Below are 26,793 nucleotides of genomic sequence, written 5' to 3' on the forward strand. Positions count from 1 at the left end.
TGACCTGCTGGTCACGTTTCTTTTGATGCAGCCCAGGATACGGTTGCTTTCTGGGCTGTAAGCACACACTGAAGCTGGCTCATGCTCATTTTCTCATCGACCAACACCCCCAAGTCCTTCTCCTTCAGCTGCTCTGAATCTCTTCTCTGCCCAACCTGTAGCTGTGCCTGGGATTGCTCCGACCCATGTGTAGGACCTTGCACTTGTCATGGTTAAACTTCATGAGGTTGGCATCAGCCCACCTCACAAGTGTGTCAAGGTCCCTCTGGATGGCATTCCTTCCCTCCAGTGTATCAACAGAACCACACAGCTTGGTGTCATCGGCAAACTTGCTGAGGGCACATTCAATCCCTCTGTCCATGTTACTGACAAAGATGTTGAACAAGACCGGTCCCAACACCCATCCCTGAGGGACACCACTCATTACTGGTCTCCAGCCAGACATTGAACCATTGACCACAACTCTTTGAGTGCGCCCATCCAGCCAGTTCTTTATCCACCGAGTGGTCCACCTATCAAATCGATGTCTTTCCAATTCAGAGACAAGGATGTCATGTGGGACAGTGTAAAACGCTTAGCACAAGTCCAGGTAGATGATGTCAACTGCTCCACCCCTGTCCATCAGTTCTGTAGCCCCATCATAGAAGTCCACCAAATTGTTCAGGCAGGATTTCCCCTTAGTGAAGCCATGCTGGCTGTCACCAAGCACCTTGTTGTTTTTCATGTGCCCCAGCATGCCTTCCAGGAGAATCTGCTCCCAGATTTTGTCAGGCACAGAGGTGAGACTGACTGGTCTGTAATTCCCTGCATCTCCCATGTTCCCTTCTTGAAAATGGAGGTTATATTTTCCAGTCGTCAGGAACTTCACTTGACTGCCATGGTTTTTCACATATGACGGACAGTGGCTAAAGCAGCTTCATTTGTCAGCTCCTGCATTCGTCAGGGTCCTTCAGGACCCACAGGTGGATTTGACTGCAGTCACTGCAAGGTGCCTCCAAGCAGGAGATGGGGAGGTGATGCATGGGGCTGCACAGCCCTGGGGTGCCCAGCAGACAGGGGCTCCTGGGGCTGCTCAGAGCCTGGGGACATGGGGCAGAGTGCGCTGGGTGGGGAGGAGCTGGTTCAGCCCCACTGACTGCACAGCCAGAGCAGCCTCAGAAAACCCATGTGCAAATAAAAACACTTCTGCTTTTCTGATCCAGGTGTCTCCACCCGCGGGGGTTTGGCCGGGGAAGGCAGGACCGAGCCCTCACTCTGCTGCTGCCTGGGGCGCCTGCGAGCATGGCCCAGAGCGTGGTCTATGCAGACCTGAAGTTCGCAGCATCCCCACCGCTGGCCGTGCCCTCCTGCCCCGCAGCCCCCGAGGAGGACGACAGCCCCTATGAGAACGTGCTGGTGGGGACGGTGCCTGCAGAGCCCAGCCCAGGTCAGAGCGCGGCCACCGACATGGGGATGCTGCAGCACAGGGTGGGCAGCGGGGGGTGGCAGTGGGGCCATGGGTGATGCTGTGCTCATAGCTCAGGTCAAACCATCTCATCTCATCTCATGTCACCTCTTGCAGGACGATGGCCCTGGCACTGCCGTGTCCCCATGGGGCCGCTGGCTGCCAGCCTGATGGTGCTGCTGGTGCTGCTGGTGGTGGGCACTGTGACCCTGGGGACCTGCTGTGAGTCTCTGGGGACTGCCCATGCCCTGGGGACCTGCTGTGAGGCTGGGCAGGGGCTGGGATGCTGGGGGGTGCTGGGGTCGAGGGTTGCCGGGTGCTGGTGATCTGAGGCTGACATTGCTTTTGGCTTGGCCACCCTGAGCTCCCCTGTTGCCTGCATTGCTTTTCCTGTGCCTACCACTGCTTCTCACTGCCTATCATAGAATCATGGAATGGTTTGGGACAGAAAAGGGTCTTAAAGCTCATCCAGTTCCAAGCGCCCACTATGGGCAGGGACACCTCACACTAAACCATGTCACCCAAGGCTCTGTCCAGCCTGGCCTTGAACACTGCCAGGGCTGGAGCATTCACAGCTCCCTTGGGCAGACTGTTCCCAGTGCCTCACCACCCTCACTGCTTCCCATTTCCTCCCACTGCTTCCCACTGCCTTCCCATTGACTCCCACTGCTTTCCCATTGTTCTCCCACTGCCTTCCCACTACCTTTCCACTGCCTTCCAATGTCTCCCACTGCTTCCAGCTCCCTTACTATTGCTTCCAAACCCCTTCACATTGCCTTCTCATTGCCTACCTGCTCATTGCCTCCCATTGCCTTCCTTTTACCTCCCATTGCCTCCCAATGCCTGCCCATTTGCCCCCTTCCACTTACCCAGCACAGACGCTCCCTTCCCGCTGTCAGCCCAGGGCAGTCTCTGCCCACACCCCATGTCCCTCACCACGGCCGTGTGCACGCGGGTCGGTCCCCGGTGCCCGTGCCCACGTCCGTGCCCAGACTGGCAGGTGAGCCGCAGCCTGCAGGACGCCTCCCGGGAGCACGCGGCCGAGCAGGGCCGGCTGGAGCAGGAGCTGAGCGCCCGGGAGCAGCGGCTGGAGCAGACGCGGCTGGAGCTGGCGAGGGCCAGAGCGGAGCTGGGGCACGCGTGGCGGGACGGCAACAGCAGCCGAGCGGCGCTGGAGCTGCGGGACGTGGAGCTGGGGCGCGCCAGGCAGGAGCTGGGCGAGCTGCACAGGGATGTGCAGCGGCTGCAGGGAGAGCTCAACAGCAGCCGGAGTGGTCCCAGTGCCTGTCCCTGAGGGACACCACTCGTTAGTGGTCTCCAGCCAGACATTGAGCCATTGACCACAACCCTTTGCATGCAGCCATCCAGCCAGTTCTTTATCCACCGAGTGCTCCACCTATCAAATTGATGTCTCTGCAATTAAGGGACAAGGATGTTGTGTGGGACAGTGTCAAACGCTTTGCACAAGTCCAGGTAGATGACATCAACTGCTCCACCCCTGTCCATCAGTTCTGTAGCCCCATCATAGAAGTCCATCAAATTGGTCAGGCAGGATTTCCCCTTAGTGAAGCCATGCTGGCTGTCACCAAGCACCTTGTTGTTTTTCATGTGCCCCAGCATGCCTTCCAGGAGAATCTGCTCCAAGATTTTGCCAGGCACAGAGATGAGACTGTCTGATCTGTAATTCCCTGGGTCATCCATTTTCCCCGTCTTCAAAATGGGGGTTATATTTCCCTTTTTCCAGTCATCAGGAACTTCACCTGACTGCCATGATTTTTCAAATTGCCAGTGTCTTTGCAACTTCACTCACCAGCTCCTTCCGGGCCCACAGATGGATTTCATCAGGTCACATGGACTTGTGTACATTCAGGTTCTTAAGATGCTCTTGAACCAGATCCTCATGTACAGTGGGCCCAAGGTCTAGGTTTTCACAGTCCCTGTGTCCGCCTTCCAAGACTCAGGTGCTGCGGTCAGAGCCTTTGCCAGTGAAGACCGAGGCAAAGAAGTCATTCAGAACCTCAGCCTTCTCCAAGTCCTGTGTAGCCAGTTCTCCCGAAAGTTTCCGGAGGGGGCCTGCATTGTCCTTAGTCTGTCTTTTAGCCGCTACATACCTATAAAATCCCTTCCTGTTATCTTTAACATCCCTTGCCAAGTTTAGCTCCCATTGGGCCTTAGCTTTCCTAACCGAGTCCCTAACTTTGCGGATAACATCCCTGTATTGATCCCAGGCTGCCTGTCCTTGCTTCCACCTTTTATAAGCCTCTTTTTTCCTTTGGATTTTCCCCAGCAGCTCCTTATCCATCCAAGGACATATCCTGGCCCTGCTGCTGCACTTTCTTCTAGTTGGGATGCAACACTCCTGAGCTTGCAGCAAGTGATCCTTGAATATCAAACAAGAGTCTTGAGCCCCCCTGTCCTCTAGGGCTATATCCCATGGAACCTTGCTAAGCAGGTTCCTGAAGAACCCAAAGTCTGCTCTCTTGAAGTCCAGGGCAGTGAGCTTGCTGCACGCTCTTCTCACTGTCCTGAGGATCTTTAACTTGACCATCTCGTGATCACTGCATCCAAGACTTCCCTGGAGAGTCACATTTCCAACCAGCCCTTCCCTGTTGGTGAGTACGAGGTCAAGCAGGGCACCTCTCCTCGTTGGCTCCTCTGTTACTTGCAGAAGGAAGTTGTGTTCCACCCAACTGAGGAACCTCCTGGATTGCTTGTGCTGGGCCGTACTGTCTCCCCAACAGATACTGGTGGTTGAAGTCTCCCATGAGGACAAGGGCCTGTGAGTGTGAGGCTGTTCCTATCTGTCTATAGAGCGCTGAATCCACAGAGTCCTCTTGATCGGATGGTCTGTAACAGATCCCCACAGTAATATCTTCAGTCACTGTTCTCCCTTTAACCCTGACCCACAGACTCTCTGTTAACTCATCACCTGTTCCCAGACAGAGTTCCATACTCTCCAGCCTATCCCTAACATAAATAGCAACTCCCCCTTCCTGTCTGCTGGGCCTGTCTTTTCTAAAGAGCCTGTAACCTTCCATTCCAGCACTCCAGTTGTAGGAGCCATCCCACCATGTTTCTGTGATACCTATTGTATCATATCCCTGTAGACATGCACACATCTCTAATTCCTCTTGTTTGTTCCCCATGCTATGGGTGTTTGTATAGAGGCATCTGAGCTGAGCTCCAAATGAAACCAGCTCATTGGCTGGAGCAGCTGGAATATCTCTGCATTGCTCTGAGCATTCAGTATAGGTGCTGGCAACTGACTGGGTGTGTTGGGATGGAATGATGCCCGCCTCCCCCAGCACATCTAGTTTAAAGCATCCTTGACCAGCCTTGCAACACTCCTACCAAAACCACTCTTCCCCTTCTTTGTCAGACCAGCTCCACCAGCCCCCAGTAGGTCCCGTGTTCAAGACACTCACACCCCCGACTACGGCACCACTGTTCTAACCATTTATTAACCTGGCCAATCCCAGCTTTTCTAAGGTCCTCCCCTTTATCCTGGAGAATTGATGAGAAGACAATGTGAGCTCCAGAGCCCCTAACCACCTCTCCCAGGGCTCTGTAGTCCTTTATGTTCTCCAGGCTACTGCTATCTGTATCACTAACACCCACATGGATCACCAGAAGTGGGTAATAGTCAGTGTGACTTACTAGAGCAGGCAGCCTCTCTGCAACATCCCTGATCTGTGCCCCAAGTAGGCAGCACACCACCCTTGAGACTGGCTCAGGCCCACAGATGGGTGCTTCTGTTCCTTTCAATGTACAGTCCCCTACTACTGTGACCTGCTGCTTTTTCCTGGCAGCACCAGTAGAGATCTTCTTTACCAGTGCATCAGCCAGTTCATGGTGCGAGTGCGTTTCCTCATGAGCTCCCTGCAGGACAGCAAAGTGGTTCTGGGTGGGGACATCAGATTTAGGAGGAAGCCCCTTGCTTTTAATTGTCCTCTTCCTCCTTTTGTTGTTGTTAGGACCTTCAGATGACAGCCGTGATTTTTCCTAATGTGACGGACAGACTGGGACAGGTCTGCATTTTACTACAAGGCTTACAGAAAAGAGGCTGTATTTCTGTGTTCTATACTCATGCTCATGCTCACATCGCCAGCCCCTGCCCTCCAGCCCTGGACTGAGGGAGGGGACACCAGTAAGGAGCCCTGCTTACCTCTGCTGCCTTCTGCTGAGGATGGTTGGAGAGGTGTCTCTTGCACCTTGTGAAAGCAGGTATGTGGTGCCACTGGTGTTCCCAGATGGCTGCCTTCAGGGAATGCTTTGGTTTTACTGGCTGCCCCTTTCCTCTGTCACTGGCTGCTGCTGGTTCCTGTCCTGCCCTTCCTCCTCTCCATCACCTGCATTTGGCCACAGCCTGTCCCAGCTTCATTCTCCCAGTCAGAGGACAGCCTGGATCCGAATAAGACTATGGAGCATGTCCTCCTGGCCATGCAGTGCTCCAGGCCCAGGGAGGACATGTGGTAGATGGGAAAAGCCAGGCAGGATTTACCAAGAGCAAGTCATGCCTGTCCAACCTACCTGTGTGGTGGGGATATGGGGCTGTGTTCAAGAGGAGAGCAATGGGGAAGTTTACCATGAACCTTTGAGGTCTAGGACATCGTTTCCTATAGTCTACTTGCTGGCAGAGTGGGGAGATGTGGCCAGGAGAGGAGAAGGAAGGTGGAAATATGCATGGTAGGAGGGCTGCAGGGGGTGTCAGCATTGCCTTATCCAGCAAAAACATCCCTGTGGGGTGGAGCCTGGGGCTGGTGCTCCTTGAAGCCTTCACCAGTGCCTCAGATGATAGGATAGGGATGGTCTCAGCCAGCTGGGTGGCAATACCAAACTGGGCAGCAATGGGTATACCAGAGGGCAGACAGGTGTTCAGAGCGTCCTGGAGGAACACTGATGGAGCCAGCTGATGTTGGATGGGGGAAAGGGTGAGTCCTGCCACCGGGAAGGAAGAAGAAACCTGATGTGTCAAGATGGGCAAGGAATCAGCCATGCTGAACAGGCCTGTCCCCACCTCCGAGCCTCACCATGGCTTGGGATGGCTCCACCAGCCTCCTTCCACACCTCCGCCCCAAGAGCTGCCCACATTCAGCTTAGCTCATCCTCCCCCTGCAGAAGTGCTGAGTGACACAGGGGGGGTCAGCCCTGCCCTGGGGTCCCCCCACAACCAGGGTGAGGACAGAGCTCCCTCATCACCCCCTTGGCATCTCAGGTCCCACCATGATCTTTGGGATATTTCTCCTATGGTGGTAAGGGTGTCCCCTTTCCCCAGTGTTCCCAGGCTTCTCCAGTGCTTCCACCTCTCTCCCACTGTTTCAAGGCTCCTTGCTGCACTCCCATTTCCCCCATGGCCATGGGGCTCCCTTATTTGACCCCAGCTGCCTCAGGAATAGTCAGTGCCTTTTCCTCCCCTAGTCTCAGGGTTCCCTCATACACCTCACATGGTTTCAGGGCTCCACAGCAGTTTCTCCATGCTGATGCACTGCTGCCTGCATCCTCTCTAGGCAAGGCCCAGCCCAAAGACCTGGGCAAGTGATGGAGGCAGGAGGAAGGGCAGGATGGGAGCTGCCAACATACAGCAAAGGGACAGGCAGTAAGTCCAAAGGACTCCTTGAAGAGGAGAGGTCGGGGACATCTCTGGCTTTGTCATCCCCCAGCTCCAAGAAGATGCAAACACCACATCTGGCACCAGTGCCCGACAGCAGCCTTGGGGAGCACAGAAGGCAGGAGCTGGGCTCTATCAGGGTCTTGGGTCACTGTCAGCTGTGCTGGTACAGGGACATTCAGAGGAACAGTGCAAGGTGGTATAAGTGTAAGCTTGAGTGTGAGAGAGGGGAATAAGGTCTATTTTCCGTGAGCCTTACTTTAAAATACAGATGCCCTTTCCCAGTGCTTTGCAATGTGTGCACAGGGGGAGGGTCTCAGGGTGCCCCCCCAGCTCCTGTCTCCATGTGCTGTGACGAAGTGTACAGTCACTTCCTCACTAGGAGAGGATGGAGAGTGTCGGATGTGCTGCTGAGCTTTGGGAACTGCTCACAGATCCAAGGGTGCATTATCCAGCAATTTGAAGACTGCCTTTTCCCCTTATACGATAGCAGGCATCTAAGAAGATAAGATGATATGATAAGATTTAAGATAACTTGCATAGGAGAGAGGGCATGTCTCAGAGGAGCACCAACAGCATCCTCACGTGGATGCCTCTTCCCAGTGCCATTGGGGCAGGCAGGAGAGCCTGAGGAAGGGCCACATTCCTCCCTCCCAGCCTCCAGCTGCACCACTTGAAGATCTGGAAGTACACAATGTAGGAGCGGGGCTCTGCAAAGGGATGCTGCCCAAGTGAATCACTTGTTAGAGCATCTCCCCACTGCGGATGAAACAGCACCTGCCCACTATGGCTACAGGGCAGATGTTGGTGTCAAGGACCACACTTACAAGTAGAGCTGTTGGCTGTCCTGCCATACAACAGTGTTCTTCACATCAGAAGAAAACGGCACAACAGCCGAATTCCAGAGACAGGACAGATGCCAGGACAGTGCCCACCACATCAACCCATTACTGGTGAAGCTGCAAGCGATGCAGGTGGCCGAGATGGAACAAATTACTCTCTAAATGTCTGTCCATAAATGACCTCACGTGAATCAGGATGACCTTTGTTTCTCTCCCCAACCCAGTATATGGCATAATTCCACTGCACAGAGCTGCGGGGAGAGAAGCTGTTGACCGCCTGCCCCATGCCCAGAGCCCAGTGGGTGCCCCAGAGCCCCGGCTCTGCCGGTGCCCCCCAGCACCTCCCCAGCGCTGCTGCTGCTGCTGCTGGATCTGCCCAGCCCAGCATTGCCCCAGCCCTGGGCTGCCGCAGCCCCTCTGCTCTGTACCGGCATTGTCCACGCTGCCCCGTCCCCTTGGACCAGCAGCTGAGCGGATTCCCCTTGGCAGTACTGGAGGCTTTCCTGCCACGTCTTGCTCTCCACGGAGATGAAGAGGCACTTGCCCCTGTAGAGCACCCATCCCGAGGGGCAGCACTCTGGGGGCAGGGGCATGGCTCAGGCGCTCGCCTGAGTGGAATGGGAAGCAGTGGGAGGCATTGGAAGGCAGTGGGAAGGCAATGGGAGGCACTTTGTGGCAGTGGGAATCATTGGGAAGCAATGGGAAAGCAGTGGAAGCAGAGAGGGTGCTGGAACAGATTGCCCAAAGAACTGGGAAACGATTCATCCCTGGCAGTCTTCAAGGCCAGATTGGGCAGAGCCTTGGGTGGCTTGGTCTAGGGTGGGGCAGGGATTGGAAGTGGATGATGTTCAGGTCCTTTCTGTCCCAAATCATTCTATGATTCTGTGATTCTGATAGGCAGTGAGAAGCAGTGGTAGGCACAGGAAAAGCAATGCAGGCAACAGGGGAGCTCAGGGTGGCCAACCAAAAGAAACACAACCCTTGGATCACCAGACCCCAGCATCCCTCAGCCCTGGCCAGCCCCAGCATCCCAACCCTTGCCCAGCCTCAAACCCGCAGCCGGTGCTATCCTTCTTCTCCCTCAATACCACAGCCCTCACCAGACTCACAGCAGGTTGCCAAGGCCATGGTGGCCACCACCAACAGCACCAGCAGCACCATCAGGCTGGCAGCCAGTGGCCCCATGGGGACACACCAGCACCAGGGCCATCGCCCTGCAAGAGATGACATGAGACGAGATGAGGTCAGAAGAGATGAGATGAGATGGGTTGAGATGAGATGAGCTGAGCTATGAGCACAGCATCACCCATGGCCCCACTGCCACCCCCCGCTGCCCACCCTGTGCTGCAGCATCCCCATGTCAGTGGCCGGGCTCTGACCTGGGCTGCGCTCTGCAGGCACCGTCCCCACCAGCACGTTCTCATAGGGGCTGTCGTCCTCCTCGGGGGCTGCGGGGCAGGAGGGCACGGCCAGCGGTGGGGATGCTGCGAACTTCAGGTCTGCATAGACCACGCTCTGGGCCATGCTCGCAGGCGCCCCAGGCAGCAGCAGAGTGAGGGCTCGGTCCTGCCTTCCCCGGCCAAACCCCCGCGGGTGGAGACACCTGGATCAGAAAAGCAGAAGTGTTTTTATTTGCACATGGGTTTTCTGAGGCTGCTCTGGCTGTGCAGTGAGTGGGGCTGAACCAGCTCCTCCCCGGGCAGTGCACTCTGCCCCATGTCCTCAGGCTCTGAGCAGCCCCAGGAGCCCCTGTCTGATGGGCACCCCAGGGCCGTGCGGCCCCATGCATCACCTCCCCATCTCCTGCTTGGAGGCACTTTGCAGTGACTGCAGTCAAATCCACCTGTGGGTCCTGAAGGACCCTGACGAATGCAGGAGCTGACAAATGAAGCTGCTTCAGCCACTGTCCATCATATGTGAAAAACCATGGCAGTCAAGTGAAGTTCCTGATGACTGGAAAATATAACCCCACTTTCAAGAAGGGGAAAATGGATGACCCAGGGAATTACAGACCAGTCAGTCTCACCTCTGTGCCTGCCAAAATCTGGGAGCAGATTCTCCTGGAAGCCATGCTGGGGCACATGAAAAACAACAAGGTGCTTGGTGACAGCCAGCATGGGTTCACTAAGGGGATATCCTGCCTGAACAATTTGGTGGACTTTTATAATGGGGCTATGGAACTGATGGACAGGGGTAGAGCAGTTGATGTCATCTACCTGGACTTGTGCTAAGTGTTTGACACTGTCCCACACAACATCCTTGTCTCTAAATTGCAGTGCCATCAATTTGAGAGGTGGACCACTCAGTGGATAAAGAACTGGCTGGATGGGCGCACTCAAAGAGTTGTGGTCAATGGTTCAATGTCCGGCTGGAGACCAGTAACAAGTGGTGTCCCTCAGGGATCGGTGTTGGAATCGGTCTTGTTTAACACCTTTGTCAGTAACATGGACAGTGGGATTGAGTGTGCCCTCAGCGAGTTTGCGATGACACCAAGCTGTGTGGTTCTGCTGGTATGCTAGAGGGAAGGAATGCCATCCAGAGGGACCTTGACACACTTGTGAGCTGGGCTGATGCCAACCTCATGAAGTTTAACCATGCCAAGTACAAGGTCCTACACCTGGGTGGGAGCAATCCCAGGCACAGCTACAGGTTGGGCAGAGAAGAGATTCAGAGCAGCCAAAGGAGAAGGACTTGGGGGTGTTGGTCACTGAGAAAATGAACATGAGCCAGCTTCAGTGTGTGCTTGCAGCCCAGAAACCAACTGTATCCTGGGCTGCATCAAAAGGAGCGTGACCAGCAGGTCAAAGGAGGTGATCCTGCCCCTCTGCTCCTGTGAGACCTCACTTGGAGTATTGTGTGCAGTTCTGGTGTCCTCAACATATAAAGGACATGGAACTGTTGGAACAAGTCCAGAAGAGGCCATGAGGATGCTCAGGGACTGGAGCACCTCCTGTATGAAGACAGGCTGAGAAAGTTGGGGCTCTTCAGGCTGGAGAAGAGAAGGTTGCATGGAGACCTCATAGCAGCCTTCCAGTATCTGAAGGGGGCCTACAGGGATGCTGGGGAGGGACTGTAGTGACAGGACAAGGGGTGATGGGTTCCAAGTAAAACAGGAGAAGTTCAGCTTAGATATCAGAAAGATCTTTACTGTAAGGGTGATGAGCCACTGGAATGGGCTGCCCAAAGAAGCTGTGAATGCTCCATCCCTGGCTGTGTTCAAGGCCAGGTTGGACAGAGCCTTGGGCAGCACAGCCAAGGGTGAAGTGACCCTGCCCATGGCAGCAGTTGGAACTGGATGATCTAAAGGTCCTTTCCAATCCAAACCATTCTATGATTCTATGCATCCATTTGCCTTTAAAATATCTTTGCAGTGCAATAGCTTTGGAGACAACAGAACACAGGGATGTGGCTGTGCTGGGGGAAAAGGTGTCTCTGCTGTGCACCCTACGCTCCAATCACTCATATGTATGGTGGGAAGAACATTCCTGAGTTACCACCTGTCTTAGAGAAGAGGGATGGTCTTGGATGTGCTCCTCACATCTGGCAGCTTCTCACAGATCCATGGCAATTTTCTCGAGCAGTCGAATCTCTGCATCTTCCCATAGGATACTCTTGGACAGAGCCACCATCTGTTCCAAGAAGGGAGGGAACACGTGAGAGGTGCCATCACCATGCTCTCAGCCTGCTGCCACCATGGTTTACCCCACACAGCTGCAGCCTCAGATCCCTTTAGCCTGGGGAGGAGGATCAGGCCACTGCCCATGTTCAAGCATTAGTCCCATATCAAGGACAGATGCCAGGGCAGTGCCCACCACATCAACCCATTACTGGTGAAGCTGCAAGCGATGCAGGTGGCCGAGATGGAACAACTTACTCTCCAAATGTCCATCCATACCTGACCTCATGTGAATCGGGATGACCTTTGTTTCTCTCCCCAATCCAGTATATGGCGTAATTCCGCTGCACAAAGAGCTGGGAGGAGAGAAGCTGTTGACCGCCTGCCCCATGCCCAGAGCCCAGTGGGTGCCCCAGAGCCCCGGCTCTGCCGGTGCCCCCCAGCACCTCCCCAGCGCTGCTGCTGCTGCTGCTGGATCTGCCCAGCCCAGCATTGCCCCAGCCCTGGGCTGCCGCAGCCCCTCTGCTCTGTACCGGCATTGTCCACGCTGCCCCGTCCCCTTGGACCAGCAGCTGAGCGGATTCCCCTTGGCAGTACTGGAGGCTGTCCTGCCACGTCTTGCTCTCCACGGAGATGAAGAGGCACTTGCCCCTGTAGAGCACCCATCCCGAGGGGCAGCACTCTGGGGGCAGGGGCATGGCTCAGGCTCTCGCCGTCGCCAGGATGCTCGTGCAGCCCAGGCCGGCCGGGATCAGCCCCACATCTCCCGGCACCATCCCCGCCCGTCCCGCAGCCCAGCACGTGCCTACCCGTGTTCAAGCACGCGCGCAGGTCGGCCACGGTGCTGCGGCTGCTGTTGAGCTCTCCCTGCAGCCGCTGCACATCCCTGTGCAGCTCGCCCAGCTCCTGCCTGGCGCGCCCCAGCTCCACGTCCCGCAGCTCCAGCGCCGCTCGGCTGCTGTTGCCGTCCCGCCACGCGTGCCCCAGCTCCGCTCTGGCCCTCGCCAGCTCCAGCCGCGTCTGCTCCAGCCGCTGCTCCCGGGCGCTCAGCTCCTGCTCCAGCCGGCCCTGCTCGGCCGCGTGCTCCCGGGAGGCGTCCTGCAGGCTGCGGCTCACCTGCCAGTCTGGGCACGGACATGGGCACGGGCACCGGGACCGACCCGCGCGCACACGGCCGTGGTGAGGGACATGGGGTGTGGGCAGAGACTGCCCTGGGCTGACAGCGGGAAGGGAGCGTCTGTGCTGGGTAAGTGGAAGGGGGCAAATGGGGAGACATTGGGAGGCAATGGGAGGTAAAAGGAAGGCAATGGGAGGCAATGAGCAGGTAGGCAATGAGAAGGCAATGTGAAGGGGTTTGGAAGCAATAGTAAGGGAGCTGGAAGCAGTGGGAGACATTGGAAGGCAGTGGAAAGGTAGTGGGAAGGCAGTGGGAGAACAATGGGAAAGCAGTGGGAGGCAATGGGAAGGCAGTGGAAGCAGTCTGAGGCAGTCTGAAAGCAGTGAGGGTGGTAAAGCACTGGGAACAGGCTGCCCAAGGGAGCTGTGAATGCTCCAGCCCTGGCAGTGTTCAAGGCCAGGTTGGACAGAGCCTTGGGTGACATGGTTTAGTGTGAGGTGTCCCTGCCCATAGTGGGCTCTTGGAACTGGATGAGCTTTAAGACCCTTTTCTGTCCCAAACCATTCTGTGATTCTATGATAGGCAGTGAGAAGCAGTGGTAGGCACAGGAAAAGCAATGCAGGCAACAGGGGAGCTCAGGGTGGCCAAGCCAAAAGCAATGTCAGCCTCAGATCACCAGCACCCGGCAACCCTCGACCCCAGCACCCCCCAGCATCCCAGCCCCTGCCCAGCCTCACAGCAGGTCCCCAGGGCATGGGCAGTCCCCACAGACTCACAGCAGGTCCCCAGGGAGCAGGTAGCACCCACAGCCGGTGCTATCCTTCATCTTCCCCCACCTCACACCCCTCACCCATACTCACAGCAGGTCCCCAGGGTCACAGTGCCCACCACCAGCAGCACCAGCAGCACCATCAGGCTGGCAGCCAGTGGCACCATGGGGACACGCCAGCGCCAGGGACATCGCCCTGCAAGAGCTGACATGAGATGAGATGAGGTCAGATGAGATGGGCTGAGCTGAGCTATGAGCACAGCATCACCCATGGCCCCACTGCCACCCCCCGCTGCCCACCCTGTGCTGCAGCATCCCCATGTCGGTGGCCGCGCTCTGACCTGGGCTGGGCTCTGCAGGCACCGTCCCCACCAGCACGTTCTCATAGGGGCTGTCGTCCTCCTCGAGGGCTGCGGGGCAGGAGGGCACGGCCAGCGGTGGGGATGCTGCAAACTTCAGGTCTGCATAGACCACGCTCTGGGCCATGCTTGCAGGCGCCCCAGGCAGCAGCAGAGTGAGGGCTCGGTCCTGCCTTCCCCGGCCAAACCCCCGCGGGTGGAGACACCTGGATCAGAAAAGCAGAAGTGTTTTTATTTGCACATGGGTTATTCTGAGGCTGCTCTGGCTGTGCAGTGAGTGGGGCTGAACCAGCTCCTCCCCGGGCAGTGCACTCTGCCCCATGTCCTCAGGCTCTGAGCAGCCCCACAAGCCCCTGTCTGATGGGCACTCCATGCATCACCTCCCCATCTCCCGCTTGGAGGCACTTTGCACTGACTGTGGAGTTCTGCCCTCAGCATTTCTCAGGAAAGACTGCCAGGGATGTCCATGCTGGAGCTGCACATGCTGCTGGCACAACCCATGTGTCTATGTCAATACCATAACAGCCCCCAGGGCCAAACCCTCCAAACCAAGACCATGCAAACCTTTCAGGTTCTCACCCATCACCCAGCCTCAAGGCAAAGTGAGGGCATTTGCTGTGACCTTCTCAGACCGTATGGGAACCACCATACAAGCTGCTGCCCAGCTCTTCATGGACCAGGGATGCTTACCCAAGCAGAATAAACCCTGGTCAGCCACCACCACAATCAAAAGCCCAGAGCTTTGTGGGGATCTGCTCCAGCATGTACAGGAGCTTTTCCAAGCTGCCCCCACAACATAAGGATGCTCAGATTGATGCTACTTCCTCCAGTGCAGTTTCCCACCCAGCAGCAATGTGACTGGGTCTGGGCACCAGAGGATGCACCTCCATCCCACCGCCCTCATCCCCCAAAAACAGCCACACCATTCAAGCGCCGGAGTTTATTGGCAAATTGCAGAGATCCAGCAGGGTGAAGTGTGGAATGAGGAAGCAGCAGCATCAAGGGATGCCCGTGCATTGGGATGGGACAGGCTGGAGGTCCCCATGGTCATCAGGGCTCAATGCAGGTGTAGGTGGTGTTTCCCCAGAGGAGGGCGGGTGGCGAGGACCGGACCCACTGCAGGGTGGATGCGCGCTGCTCACAGACCCAGCCCAGGGCTTCCCTGCACAGACCACCCGACAGCCCCAGCCCTGACACCCTGCCACAGGCCAGGAAGGAGCTGGTGGAGCGATGGATTGGGAAGAGCCTGCAGGGAGAGAGAGGACAGAGATGGGATGGACAGGAAGGGCTGGGGTTCTACCATCAGCAGCTCCTCACGACAGCGATCAGGGATGCTATGGGGGCAAAGCTCACCCTCTCCAGGGAGCACTGTGCCCTGACACCCTCTTCTTAATGAAGACACATGCTCTGATCCCCCCGACCCTACCCGTGCCTGTTTGACATGCAGCTCCCACCCCCATCATGCACGCAGCACCCCCAGGTCCTTCCTGGCAGGGCTCAGCACCAGCTGCACTAGGAAAAGCCTGAGAACCTGGTTTTGGGGAGCCACCCCAGCTCCTCACCCATGTGCGATGTGGGCACCAACCCTTCCCAGTGCAGCCCTTGGAAGACAAGAGGTAGCCAAAATGTGGAGCACGTCTGTGAGGGACTGATCTGAAATCAGACTCCACTGTCTACTGTCCCAAAGACTGGTCTGAGGAACTGAGCTGGACATCCACACATCTCCTGTCTCAGAGATGGGTGGGAGGAGCTGAGATAAGACTCCAATATCCATTGGCTGGGAGAAGGGTGTAAGGAGCTGAACTGGGACTCCACCACCCATTGCTTGAGGGATGAGTGGGAAAGAGCTAAGACTCTTCCATCCATTATTTTGAGGATTTGTGTGAGCAATCCTCAAGGATTTGACATGTGTGTTAAAGGGCTGGCTGCAAGACCAGGGAAACTGGTCCACCAGGAATGTGTAATGTGTGACATGAACTCCCCCCAACTCTTGACAAAGGGGAAAAGATAACCACCAAGAGACACATAACCAGGAGGCACATTGCCAGGGAGCCATTGCCATAAGGATGGCTCCAGAAGGACACCTCCATGAGGACAGTCTCCACCGATGAGTACTCTGGATCTTGAGGGGCACCCTCCATGAGACACCACCATGAGACACACTCCATGGGGTACCTTCAAGGGGCCTCAAGGAGGATGCCTCCACTACGACCCCTGAAGAACTCCCACCACCAATGACAATGACAACAACGGACCCCTGGGACAGCACTGGATCCATGGTGGTGACTCTCTCTCTCTCTACACCCTGAATCCTTGCTTCATTTTCTGCCTTTTTTCCAATCTGTCCCATCCCTATCCCCTTTATTACAATAATTTCACTTTTCTATAATAACTGTCTTTTTCCAATTTGTAGTAAACAAAGTGTCCACTTATGGTACTTGACCTCATTTGTGTCTTAATTTCACTCTTGGGATCATGCAATGAAGCAGGGTCCAGCACTGGGGTTTCTCCCCAGTTGAACCCTGACAACATCCCCACATACAAGTGGGCTGCCTGTCCCCCCATCACCTCCCTCAGCATCCCTGGCGAGGGACAAGGGTGCAGCCTCACCCCTTCAGTGCAGTGCCATCCAGCCACTTCCAGTCAGACCTGGAGCCATCCCGCTTCAGCCCCACGTGGAAGACGTCCGTGTTGGCTGTGCGCATCAGGAAAGCCTAGCACAAGAGAGGACCTGCATGAGCTACCTGGGGGGAAACCCAGGCCCCTGCCAGTGATGGGGGCTGCAGAGGACAGACACAGCATCTCCAGATCTCTGTCTGGAGGTTTAGCTAGGCTTTGGCCATGAGGCTCAGAGCCAGGGAGCTGAGATGATGCTGGTGATGATGCTGCTGAGGAACCTTGAGGTGGTCACCAGCACAGCCCAATGCCCATAGGGAACTGGACCAGTCAGGATGGGTACACTCACCAGGGTGGTGTTGTTTCGGATGGTGACCAGCTGTGCCCCTCTGGAGCAGCAGTCCTCTCTGCTCTGCTCCCAGCTCTTCTTGGTGAAGGAGAAGTAGTAGCACTGCCCTGCATCCCAGAGCCAGCCATCTGGGCAGAACTGGCATTGCCCTGCACACCAGAAACACAGCTTGCAGCCCAAGGGACAGGAGGGTGACAAGGAGCAGCCAGAGTACCAATGAACCCAATGTACTTCTATGGATACCCCTTGGAGAGGACCCTCTGCCCTTGCTCTGGAGCCCAGCTCCCACATTTCAGTGCAGAGGGCTGGTTATGTGAAGGTGAGGCATTGGGTAGATGGGTTAGTGAAGGGAGCTCCAGGTTTGGGATTGTGATACAAACATCACTTGCAAAGCACACGGAATGAAGTCAAGATTTCAGCTTCACCAGAGACTGGTTGAAAGACAATCCCCAGTGCCATCCAGAACATGGAAAACATGATTCTGGTGCTGGTGGAATGCCCGGGCAATGCAGAGCCATGCTGGGGCCATCTCTTCCAAGGGATCCCAGCAGGGCAGCCTGTTCAGCAGCACCAGGGCAGCACCATGGTAAGGCAGCAAAGGTGAAGGAAGGCTGTAGGGAGGCACATTCTGGAGCACACCCAGACCCTCCAAACCCTCTCCAAACCTCACACAGGAGCCCACCAGGTTTTCCTACCTCGCTGCGTCTGTCTCCCATAGCTGGGGCTCTCCTCCCTGCTCCAGGCACCACGGGTGCAGCTCGCCTGTTCTGCTAAATCTACAGAAGAATAAAAGAGAGCTGCTGCCAACCCTGCAATCCTGTTTCCAGCAGCACCAAGTGGCCTCTCCCATAGGACAGCCCCACAGCTGAGGGCATCCCCCCCTTTAGGTGAGCTGCCAGCCAAGCTGACAAGGTCCTTGTGGGTTTTGCTGTGCTTGAGAGCCCATCACAGAACAGGCTTTCGGGGAAAGTGCTTCTTTCGGTTTCAGTGCCACCACTCTCCCTCCTGTCCCCATTTCACTGCCATGTCATGGAGCAGGATGCACTGACGCAGTCCCCAAGCCCACAGTGTCCCACCACCTTCCTCTCCCAGCACACTCTTGCCTCACCAACTTTCCTGCTTGCCCCAGAACCTGCAACACCCTCAGCCCCAAGCAGGAGGATCCCTGGGGCATGACCTCTGTCTGTCGGTACATGGTCCCCATGGTGCCGACCCCAACACCCCGACCAGAGAGCCCCAGACACAAGCAGGTACTCACAGTGGAAGCTCAAGCTGATGAGGATGATTTGTGCCAGCAGGAGCAGCAGGGAGAGGACAGCCAGGCTGAGGGCAGCCCAGCACCAGGGCAGCCGCACCGTCTGCTGGGGAGCTGAAAACAGAGTTAACCTTCACTCTGGGGGCCTGGTTAGAGCAGTGGGGACACCCCCAGCCAGGAGGTGTCTGTGAACCCTGGTCAGGGGCTCAGGAGGCAATGGGGGAATCCAGGAAAACTGAGGGAGCCCATTTGCAGCACCTTGACCATACTAGTGTCTGGATGCAGACAGCCCATGGCACAAGGCAGGGAGAGCAGAGTGGGGTGCAGTGGGAACCCCCTGACCTTGAGCTCCTCCTGTCCTCTGCTCCATGAGCAAGCAGAGTGTAACAGTGCTGGAGAGGAGCTGTCTGGGAGAGGGTACGCAAAAGAGGGGGTCAGGGGAATGGTCCCACAGAAGGCAAGGGGCTGCAGAAGGGCAGGGGACCCTCCATGGTGCCAGGGGCTGGGAGCAGCTCACCATTACCGGGGGTGGGGGGCAAGCGCAGATCAGCGTACGTGACCCCCTCGTCCATCCCTCCCTCAGTCTCTGCACCCACAGGGGAAGCAGCAACCCCTTCCCAGCCCCTTTTGGCAGCTGGTTGTGACGTGAATGGAAAGTGTCTCACTTCCTGGTGGGTCCCCAGGGGCACCACCTGGGACAGGACCCTGGGGGGGCCACAGTGATGACAGTGACCGACTGGGGCAATGGGGAGCCCCATGAGGCTGGCACCCAGGCATTCCCTGCATGAGGGAACCCTGCACCCACACTGCGGGGCAGGGAGCTGTGGGGATGGCTGCTAGCACAGACATGGGGCTATAGAATAGAATCAGAGTCATTTGGGTTGGAAGGGACCTTCAAAGCTCACCTAGTCCAATCCCCCAGCAATGAGCAAGAACATCTTCATCTAGATCAGGTTGCCCAGAACCACTTCCAGCCTGGCCCCGAATGTCTCCAGGGATGGGGCATCCACCACCTCTCTGGGCAACCTGTGCCAGTGTTTTACACCCTCTTTGCAGAGAATTCTTACATCGACCTGAATCTCTCCTCTTCTAGCTTAAAACCATCACCCCTTGTCCTGTTGCAACAGGCCCTGCGAAAGTTTCTCCCTATCCTCCTTATAAGCCCTTTCTAAGACTGAAAGGTCACAGCATGGCTCGGGTTAGAAGGGGCCTTTAAAGGTCAGCTGGAGCCCTGTGCCCCCCACCACAATGCTGGGACATCCACAGCCCCCAGTGCTCAGCCTATCTGCCTCGGGGGCTGCGCATCCTTGAGGATCGGGGTCCTTCTGCATCCCCACGCTCTGCACTCTGAAAGCAGCAAGGCCGCGGGGTGTTTGCTCTCACACACGGCTCCTGCTGCCTTGTCCACGGCACGGCCGGGACTACGTTTCCCAGCGGCTCCTCCGGCAGCCGCACATGCTCCGTGCGGACTCCCGGCAGCTCCCGGCGCGGCGCCCGGTGCAGCGCAGGGGCGCTCGGTGCGGCTCCGGTGCTGCTCCGGGTGCAGCTCCCGGGGAGGCTCCTGGGAAGTTCCCGGTGCTGCTCCCGGTGCTGCTCCCGTTGCTGATCTCGGTGCTGCTCCCGGTGCTGCTCCCGTTGCTGCTCCCGGTGCTGCCCCCGGTGCGGGTCCCTGTGCGCTGCGGGCGCACCAGACCGTCGGGGGTTCCGCACCGTCGGGCCGGAGCCGAGCTTCCCGGCCCTGGCAGCATGCCCCGCGGGCGAGCCTGGACGCAGGCGGAGGTCGGCAGCCTGCTGGCGCTGGTGGAGGGCTCGGGGGAGGCCGCCCTGCTCATGGCTTCCACGTCGCGACCCAACGAGGCGCTGTGGAGGGACATATCCCAGGGGCTGGCAGCGGCCGGGTACTCGCGCAGCGTCGCCCAGTGCCGCTCCAAGTGGAAGGCGCTGAAGCAGGCGTTCCATTCGGAGCGGGAGACGCGGCAGAGGGCAGGACACCACTCAGCCCGGCTGCCGCCGCACTACCGAGCCATGAAGGGCATATGGAAGGCGGCCGGGCGGCCCGTGTTCGGGGAGCGGAGGATGCCAGGTGAGTGCCGGGGTGGGTAAATGGGTTTGGATGGATGTGGGATGCCGGGTGAGCACTGGTGCTGCACGGCCACCCGGGGTCTGCTGATGGTCTCTTTCTCTTCCTCTAGACATGGTGAAGCTGCCCTCCAGGAAGCGCAGGTCAGCCCATGCTGCCTGCTCTTCATCCTCACCAGAGCTGCCAGGTACCCGTGGGCTCAGGCAGCCGGCGTGGGGCTTGTCCTGGCTGTGGGGTCTCAGGCACCCCTTGTGTCCTGGTTGTTGAAGCTCTTTTCTGCACCCACTCACCCTCCTGCAGAGCACAACGTTGATGGGGACACCCCGGGCACGTTGATGTCCCCAGTGCTGCGATGTGTGAAGGTCGAGCCAGAGACCTGTAAGTACCGGTATGCCCCACTGCACCAGGCTGCATGGCCACGGCTCCAGCCCAAGCCCATGCCAGCATGGTGGGAATGGAGGGCTTAGAGGGCTGGGCCCCATCACAAGGCTTTCAACAGGGGTGTTGGGACTTCTCTATCCAAGGGCTTTGGCTCCAAACAGGTCCCAGAGCATGACAGGATGGCTGGGACAGGGCAGAAGGGGTTTCCCAGTTCTGTACCAGTCTGAGGGCTGCCTCATGGCTTTAGGTCTCTAGAGGATGAGGCCAGGGGGCTCTGGCAGCTGTATAGCACTGCAGGGCATGACACCCCTTCCTACAGCAGGTCCTGGCTTCCTGCTTCCCTGGTAACACCATAGATCTTCAGATGAGTTAGGGCTGGGTGTGAGGGCCAGAGGTGCTGCAGCTCCCCTGCCCTGCAGCCCACCCAGGGGCAGATCCTGCATCCCTCTCACTGCCCATCACGGAGGTTTGGCACAGAGGTGATGCAGATTATGTCCCTGGGTCTGATTTGTGAGGGCACCCCAGCCAGCATCCCGCAGTGGGTAATCACCTTCTGTCTCCCTAAATTCCCCCTGCAGTTTCAAGTGGATGTGGGATTCTCCTTCAATTCCAGCCCTAGTCTGTTGTGTAGCGTTGCTGCGTGCTGCTACGCCGCTGCTGCCTTCCAGCCCAGAGGTGGCTGCATTGCAGTGGTGGGTGAGTGACTCCTGCTTTTGTATCTAGCCTGTGAAATGCCTTGGGGCCCTGCAGGGCACTGTGGAGCTGTGGCTAGGGCATGTCGGGCTGCAGGGCTGACCGGGCAGACCCTGGGCTGGTGCTGACCCCCAGCAGGTCCCATCAGACAGCACATCTCTCCTCTCTGCTCTCTCCCAGCATTGGATGGGGACGACGTCGCTGGAGGGCCACCCGCTCCCCACGCCGTGCCACGTAAGGCTTTCCTTGCCCTGCTCAGGCCAGTAAACCCCTCAGCCCCATGAGCAGGGTCTGATACAGTTCTCATTGCAGACACCGGTCACTGCTTCCCTCCCCTTCCATTCCTGGGTGAGTACCATGCCCTGGCCACCATGCTCAGGTGCCCTGGGGCCGGAGGTAGCTGCAGCTCACAGGCTGTGTCTGCTCTCCTTTCAGGTTGTCACACTGCCCTGAAGCAGGAAGGAGCTGAGCAAAAGGCTGGTAAGTGTCTGTGCCTTCAAGCAGGTCTCCCTGCCCCATGGAGCAGCTGTGTCCTGCCTATGGGGACAGAGGGCAGGGACTCCTGCAGGCACTCTGCTTCCTTCCTCCGTGCCAAACCATTGTGGCAGGTTTTCCTTGCGTGACGTCCTTGGGGATGGCAAGAGGAAGCCGAGCGCTGCCAGCCCTGTGCTCCCCAGGCATGGCTGCTGAGAGCGAGCAGCCAGCAGCGGGTGAAGAGGCATCCGGCTCCAGCCTGCACGGTGGGTCCTCCCTGCAGCCTCCCAACGGGGGCTCTTGGAGCCGTGGGGAGGGTTGGCAGCCCCTGACCCTCTCCTCATCGCAGGCTCCAGTGTGCCAGGCCTGCTCCAGAGCGTGCAGCAGCTGCTGGTGCAGATCCTGCACACGTCCCGGCAGCAACAGGCGCTGCTGGAGAGCCTGGCCAGCGACACCGTCTCCCACCTCCACCGACTCTCCCACAGCCTGGTGCAAGTGGGGGAGACCCTGCACCAGCTCCTGCTCCGGCCGCAGACCCACCCGGGCACCCTCGGCCACTACATCCCCCATGTGCCCCTGTTCGAGGGGGGCCCCAGGGTGCCCTGCTCCCCCGGCGATGCCCACACCTCCCCGGATCACAAAGAGAAGCCTCGGGGGTCCCCTGACACAGGGTGCATCCCACCGTGAGCGCCACCGTCACAGACCCAGGGATGATGGTTCACTCACAGCCACGGATCCTTATAGCAGAGGCACCGGATGTTTTGGAAGTTTATAGAAGAGACATTTAATACAATTAAAAATAGCTTTTGTACCAGTGATGACAATCGACAGTTCTTCCCCCCTCCTCCAGGGATGTTCCCCTTCTCACTTTCGAGATGAGCAGAGGGGAAACTTGGCTATTTACAGCCTCAGAGAAACTCCCAGGCCACGCACCATGGGGCAGAGGTACTTTCTTCACCCTTGCCCCACTCCCTGATGTCTTCCTGCTGCAGCTGGGCAGGACTCCAGCCTGGAGAACGTGCTGCTGGGGCTGTGGAGGACTGGGCAGACCACATAGGGTACAGGCTATGTGGTGTCCCATCCTTCTGCAGGGGAAGGGGCCATGGTGGGCAGTGCTGGGGAGGCAGCAGTGCTGCAGCTGTGGTCACTTGGTCACTAGATCCTTGGTGGGTCACATCCAGCGCGTGAGCTGGTGCTGTCACAGCTGATACAGGAGTTGGCAGCATGCTGTTGTGCACCCTGTCCTGCTCCAAGGCCTCAGGACGTGGATCACTGTCAGCAGTTGCAGACATGGCATGGCACGCTGTGCTTGGCAAAGTGGTCACTGGCTCTTGCACAGGGTGCCCACATCCTCTATGGGATGGGGTGGATGTACTGGCTGCCTCCAGAATCTCTTGGCAATGTCCTAGAAGAGAATGTAGCTGATGGCTCTGGTGCAGGATGGATAGACATAGGGATAGCAGTCCTGTCATACCACATACCACGTGTTGGGGGGTGACCTGCCCCTTCTCACAGAAGAGGGACCCCATGCAGAGGCTGGTCCATGCCATGTCAAGCCTAGCCAGGAAGGTGGGCAAGCAGTCCATGTTGTCATCTCTCCCGAGGTTGTAGCAGGGCTGGCGCTGCTCCAATGCTATGCATCACCTTCAGGATGAGGTTGCAGATGTCCTTCCCCACGTATGGCCAAGCCATGGCGATGGGCCAGAGGCACGGCCAAGGGGGTCGGTCCATCAGTGAGATTGCTGGGTGCTATCACACCAGTGAGGTGTCCTCTGTGCTCCTGGGCATGCAGCAGAAAGCTCTGCCTGCAGCCTCATGGTGCTGGGCTGCTGCCTGCAGAGAGGTCTGCCCTGGCTTTCTTCCCTGGGGGGTGACCAGGGTGGATGAAGGCAGAAGAAAAGTGGGATCTCCCTGCCCGACCCCAGCTGCTTGCAGCCAGTGAGGTTGCAATGGGAAGACACCTTTGGGCTGTGGTTGCCCATGCTCCCCACTACCCGGCTGTTCTCCCAGCTACCCAGATGTGCTCCCATCACCCCACTGAGCTCCTCACCACCCAGATGTGCTCCCATCATCCCAATGAGCTCCCCAGCACCGTGCTGTGAGAGCCAGGAAGCTGAGTTTGCCTAAAGCCCTGCTTAAACCGAGCTTGTCTCAGATACCATTTACATTCAGCCATGGGAGGCCTGGCAAGAATTATCACAGTCGAAGCAGACAACAGGGATGTTGGTTTCAATTCTGCATAGGCAGGATCACCCCGACCCCCTTGCCCGAAGCTGATAACCCTCCACAGGGCTGTGCAAAGTGCTGACTCAAAGGACGGGGTCAGATAACAGCACACTATGAGGGACAGCAGCCACACAGAGGACCCTCGCAGAACCCCAGCTTTGGAACCCCACGTTCACTAAAACACATCCATCATTATCACAGTGATGCCTCTGTACCCTTCGCATGTGGTTATGGATAACACCCCGAAGAACATAAACAGGCTCAGAGGGTGAGCTCCCACCACTGCAACACCCTGGGTAAAGACCAGCAGGATGCCCCTGGATCCCTGCGTGGTGACTGTCTGCTTGCAGCTCCTCTTATCTTATCTCTCTCCCCGCTCTCCTCTCGCCCTGCATTGATCTCTCCAGGAATAAACACTTGGGTCTGATAAAGAGTTTCAGGGTCTGGCCTCCTTTGTGCCTTCATTCCAACCAGGCAACATGTCTATCGATTCTGGCCAGGTCTGAGTCACGTATGTGTTCCAACCAGGCTGAGACACCATCCTTGCTTCCCTGCCATCCTGCTGTGCTCCCCACTGGAGGCTGCAGCCTTGTCCCTCCATCCCCACAGTACTCCATGGAACTCATTCCCTGAGCCCTGGGGATGCTGGGGCCATGGGGCAGGCTGTTCCCACACAGAGAGGGGCAGGAGGGGGATCGTGGGGAGGGTGCCCTAGGATGCAGTGCAGCAGGAGGCTGGCTGCAGGATTGTGGGGTGCAGCGGGGGTTGCAGAGCTTGGGGTGGTATTGGGGGTGCAGTGGGAAACAGCAGCCTACAGAACAGGGGAGGCAGGAGGGGTAGGTTGTGTGACAGGAATGTGGGGTGCAGTGCGGTGCAGTGGGGTGCAATGGATATGCAGTGTGGATGCAGTAAGGTTGCAGTGGGGTGCAGTGGAGTCCAGTTGGGGCGCAGTGTACATAGAGTGCTGTGCACAAGGGGTGCAGCATAGTCCAGTGGTTTTCAGTGGGGATGCAATCAGTGCAGAGGAACTGCAGTGGAGTGCAGGTGGGGTGTAGTGGGGTTGCAGTGGGGCTGCAGTGGGGTTGCAGTGCAGTACACTGGGGTGAGGTGGGAGTGCAGTGGGGGCTCAGGAATGTGGAGTGGGTTGCCATGGGGATGCAGTGGGGATGCAGTATGGGTACAGTAGCATGCAGTGGTGTTGAAGTAGGTGTGCAGTGGAGGTGCAGTGGAATACAGGAGATGAGTGCAGGTGCAGCAAGGTGTAGTGGGGTGCAGTGGGGATGCAGACGGTATGCAATGGGGGTACATTGAGGGTGCAGTGGGGTGCAGCAGGGTGCAGCACAGTGCAGTGAGGTTTAGTGGGAGTTACAGTGGGGATGCAGTGAAGGTGCAGCAGGGTGCAGCAGTGTGTAGTGGGGGTTACAGTGAGGGTGCAAGGGGATGCAGTGGGGGTACAGTGTGGTGCAGTGGAGTGCAGTTGGATGCAGTGAGGGTGCAGTGAAGAGCAGAGGAGGTACAGAGAGGGTGCAGGGGTGGTACAAGGGGTAGAGTGAGGTGCAGTGCAGTGCAGTGGGGAGGAGTGGGGTGAGGTAGGGTGCGGTGGGGGTGCGGTGGGGGTGCAGTGAGGGTGCAGTGGGATGCAGGGGTGATGTGGAGGTACAGTAGGGTGCAGTTGGGTGCAGTGGGGATGAAATGCAGGTGAAGTGGAGTGCAGTGGGGAAGCAGAGGGGTAATTTGGAAGTGCAGTGACGTGTACAGGGAGGGTGCACTGTGGTGCAGTGGGATGCAGTGGGGTACAGTGTAGTGCAGCACATAGTCTGGTCCAGTCTGACCCAGGGTTGTGGCATCTCCACCCCCTGGTCTGCCCCCCAGAGCACAGTGTCACCCCTCAGTACCAAAGGAGTGAGACCAGTGGGGAACTGCCCCATAGCCACGTCACTGGTGTTTGTAGTGGGCGGCTGGGCGAGCCGGGGGTGTTCTTCCAAAGACACCCTCTGGCACTCACACTGCCCCCTTCCCTGCCCAAATGTGCCCCCAGACACTTGGTCACAGGGGGATGTCTGGGGGGCAGTGGGGCACGGTGGGACCCCAACTCCTTTCCAGCAAGCCCCAGGGCTTAGGATGCAGGTACCAAGTGGTTCCAGCAAGGGAATTGGGGTTGGCACCAAGTGGGTGCAGTGGGGAAGGGTCTGAGTGAGATCCCCCCATATCTGAAATAACCCCTGTGCCTGGTGGGATCCTTCCCCCTCCGGATACAGGAATGTGGCCATTGCTTGAGCAGGAGAGCGACAACCAGAGCATGGGGTAAGTCTGAGGAGAGGAAAGCAGGCTCCTTTTGTGACATGTAAAGCGTCCAGGCTGGAAATGGAGGTGAAAGCAGCAGATCCCAGCAGATTTCAGTGCTGCCGACTGGTGGTCCAGGGAGCGTGAGAGCCCTGCTCTAGGCAGCCAGGATGGGAATGGATACGGCTCCTTCCCCCTCCATCCATGCAGCAGGGCAGCCACAGCACATCGAGCATCCCCTGTATCCTGATAGCCATGCAAACCCCAGGGCAGCTAAAATGGATCCCTGGGGTAGTGTGGGGAGGATTCCTCCCTGGATTTATCCCACTCTGGAATAAGGCAAAGCTGCACCACTCTTGATCCTCTCCTTCCCATGTGGCCTGCCCAGCCCAGAGGCTACATATAATGACTATAGGAATTGGAATAATAGAATTGCCAGTGGAGCAGGCAGCGACCCCCTTGTCCCTGTACCCTGCTCTCAGCCACTGCTGACACTCAATGTCCTGGATGTGATGCTGTGTGCCCCCTGGATCCTTGTCCCATCCTGCAAAGCAAAGGCAATAGGAGTGTGATCCCAGCAATGGCACTGAGAGCACCTGTGTCATGGAATCACAGAATGGTTTGGGTATGAAGGGACCCTGATATCACCCAGTTCCAACCCCCTGCCACAGGCAGGGACAC

The 26,793-nt window shown here is 57.5% G+C and overlaps 3 protein-coding genes across 3 annotated transcripts; 1 reads left to right on the forward strand and 2 right to left on the reverse strand.

Moving 5' to 3' along the window:
* Positions 1-11,445: 11,445 nt before the first annotated feature.
* On the reverse strand, positions 11,446-13,882 carry LOC117437908 (B-cell differentiation antigen CD72-like). Its single transcript, XM_034072662.1, has 5 exons — positions 13,738-13,882; positions 13,488-13,592; positions 12,320-12,634; positions 12,044-12,192; positions 11,446-11,523 (listed from the first exon to the last, which is right to left on the reverse strand). Exons 1-5 carry the CDS (start codon positions 13,880-13,882, stop codon positions 11,446-11,448), a joined length of 792 nt encoding a protein of 263 aa, XP_033928553.1.
* A 923-nt stretch (positions 13,883-14,805) lies between these two features.
* On the reverse strand, positions 14,806-18,547 carry LOC101880334 (killer cell lectin-like receptor subfamily G member 1). Its single transcript, XM_034072664.1, has 6 exons — positions 18,499-18,547; positions 17,979-18,089; positions 17,416-17,496; positions 16,721-16,869; positions 16,366-16,469; positions 14,806-15,001 (listed from the first exon to the last, which is right to left on the reverse strand). The coding sequence occupies exons 1-6, from the start codon at positions 18,545-18,547 to the stop codon at positions 14,806-14,808; spliced, it is 690 nt and encodes a 229-aa protein (XP_033928555.1).
* Positions 18,548-19,644: 1,097 nt separating this feature from the next.
* On the forward strand, positions 19,645-22,421 carry LOC106023312 (uncharacterized). Its single transcript, XM_034072963.1, has 8 exons — positions 19,645-20,058; positions 20,168-20,242; positions 20,356-20,433; positions 21,310-21,363; positions 21,442-21,477; positions 21,565-21,609; positions 21,738-21,869; positions 21,953-22,421. The coding sequence occupies exons 1-8, from the start codon at positions 19,722-19,724 to the stop codon at positions 22,288-22,290; spliced, it is 1,095 nt and encodes a 364-aa protein (XP_033928854.1). The 5' UTR covers positions 19,645-19,721; the 3' UTR covers positions 22,291-22,421.
* The last annotated feature ends 4,372 nt before the right edge of the window (positions 22,422-26,793 follow it).

This window comes from Melopsittacus undulatus, chromosome Z, assembly GCF_012275295.1.
Source record: "Melopsittacus undulatus isolate bMelUnd1 chromosome Z, bMelUnd1.mat.Z, whole genome shotgun sequence".
In the NCBI taxonomy this organism is placed as follows: Eukaryota; Metazoa; Chordata; class Aves; order Psittaciformes; family Psittaculidae; genus Melopsittacus; species Melopsittacus undulatus.

What these genes read in the sequence shown, in the direction of transcription:
- LOC117437908 (XM_034072662.1), bottom strand. Translation starts at nt 13,882, where the DNA reads ATGGCCCAGAGCGTGGTCTATGCAGACCTGAAGTTTGCAGCATCCCCA. An exon ending in GCCTGCAGAGCCCAGCCCAG is followed by an intron (nt 13,593 to 13,737) that starts GTCAGAGCGCGG and finishes CAGCTCTTGCAG; the next exon opens with GGCGATGTCCCTGGCGCTGG. An exon ending in GGGCAGCGTGGACAATGCCG is followed by an intron (nt 11,524 to 12,043) that starts GTACAGAGCAGA and finishes TTCTTGGAACAG; the next exon opens with ATGGTGGCTCTGTCCAAGAG.
- LOC101880334 (XM_034072664.1), bottom strand. Translation starts at nt 18,547, where the DNA reads ATGGACGAGGGGGTCACGTACGCTGATCTGCGCTTGCCCCCCACCCCC. An exon ending in CATCAGCTTGAGCTTCCACT is followed by an intron (nt 17,497 to 17,978) that starts GTGAGTACCTGC and finishes ATTCTTCTGTAG; the next exon opens with ATTTAGCAGAACAGGCGAGC. An exon ending in GATGGCACTGCACTGAAGGG is followed by an intron (nt 15,002 to 16,365) that starts GTGAGGCTGCAC and finishes CTCTCCCTGCAG; the next exon opens with GCTCTTCCCAATCCATCGCT.
- LOC106023312 (XM_034072963.1), top strand. Translation starts at nt 19,722, where the DNA reads ATGCCCCGCGGGCGAGCCTGGACGCAGGCGGAGGTCGGCAGCCTGCTG. An exon ending in GAAGGTCGAGCCAGAGACCT is followed by an intron (nt 20,434 to 21,309) that starts GTAAGTACCGGT and finishes GCTCTCTCCCAG; the next exon opens with CATTGGATGGGGACGACGTC. An exon ending in AGGAGCTGAGCAAAAGGCTG is followed by an intron (nt 21,610 to 21,737) that starts GTAAGTGTCTGT and finishes CCATTGTGGCAG; the next exon opens with GTTTTCCTTGCGTGACGTCC.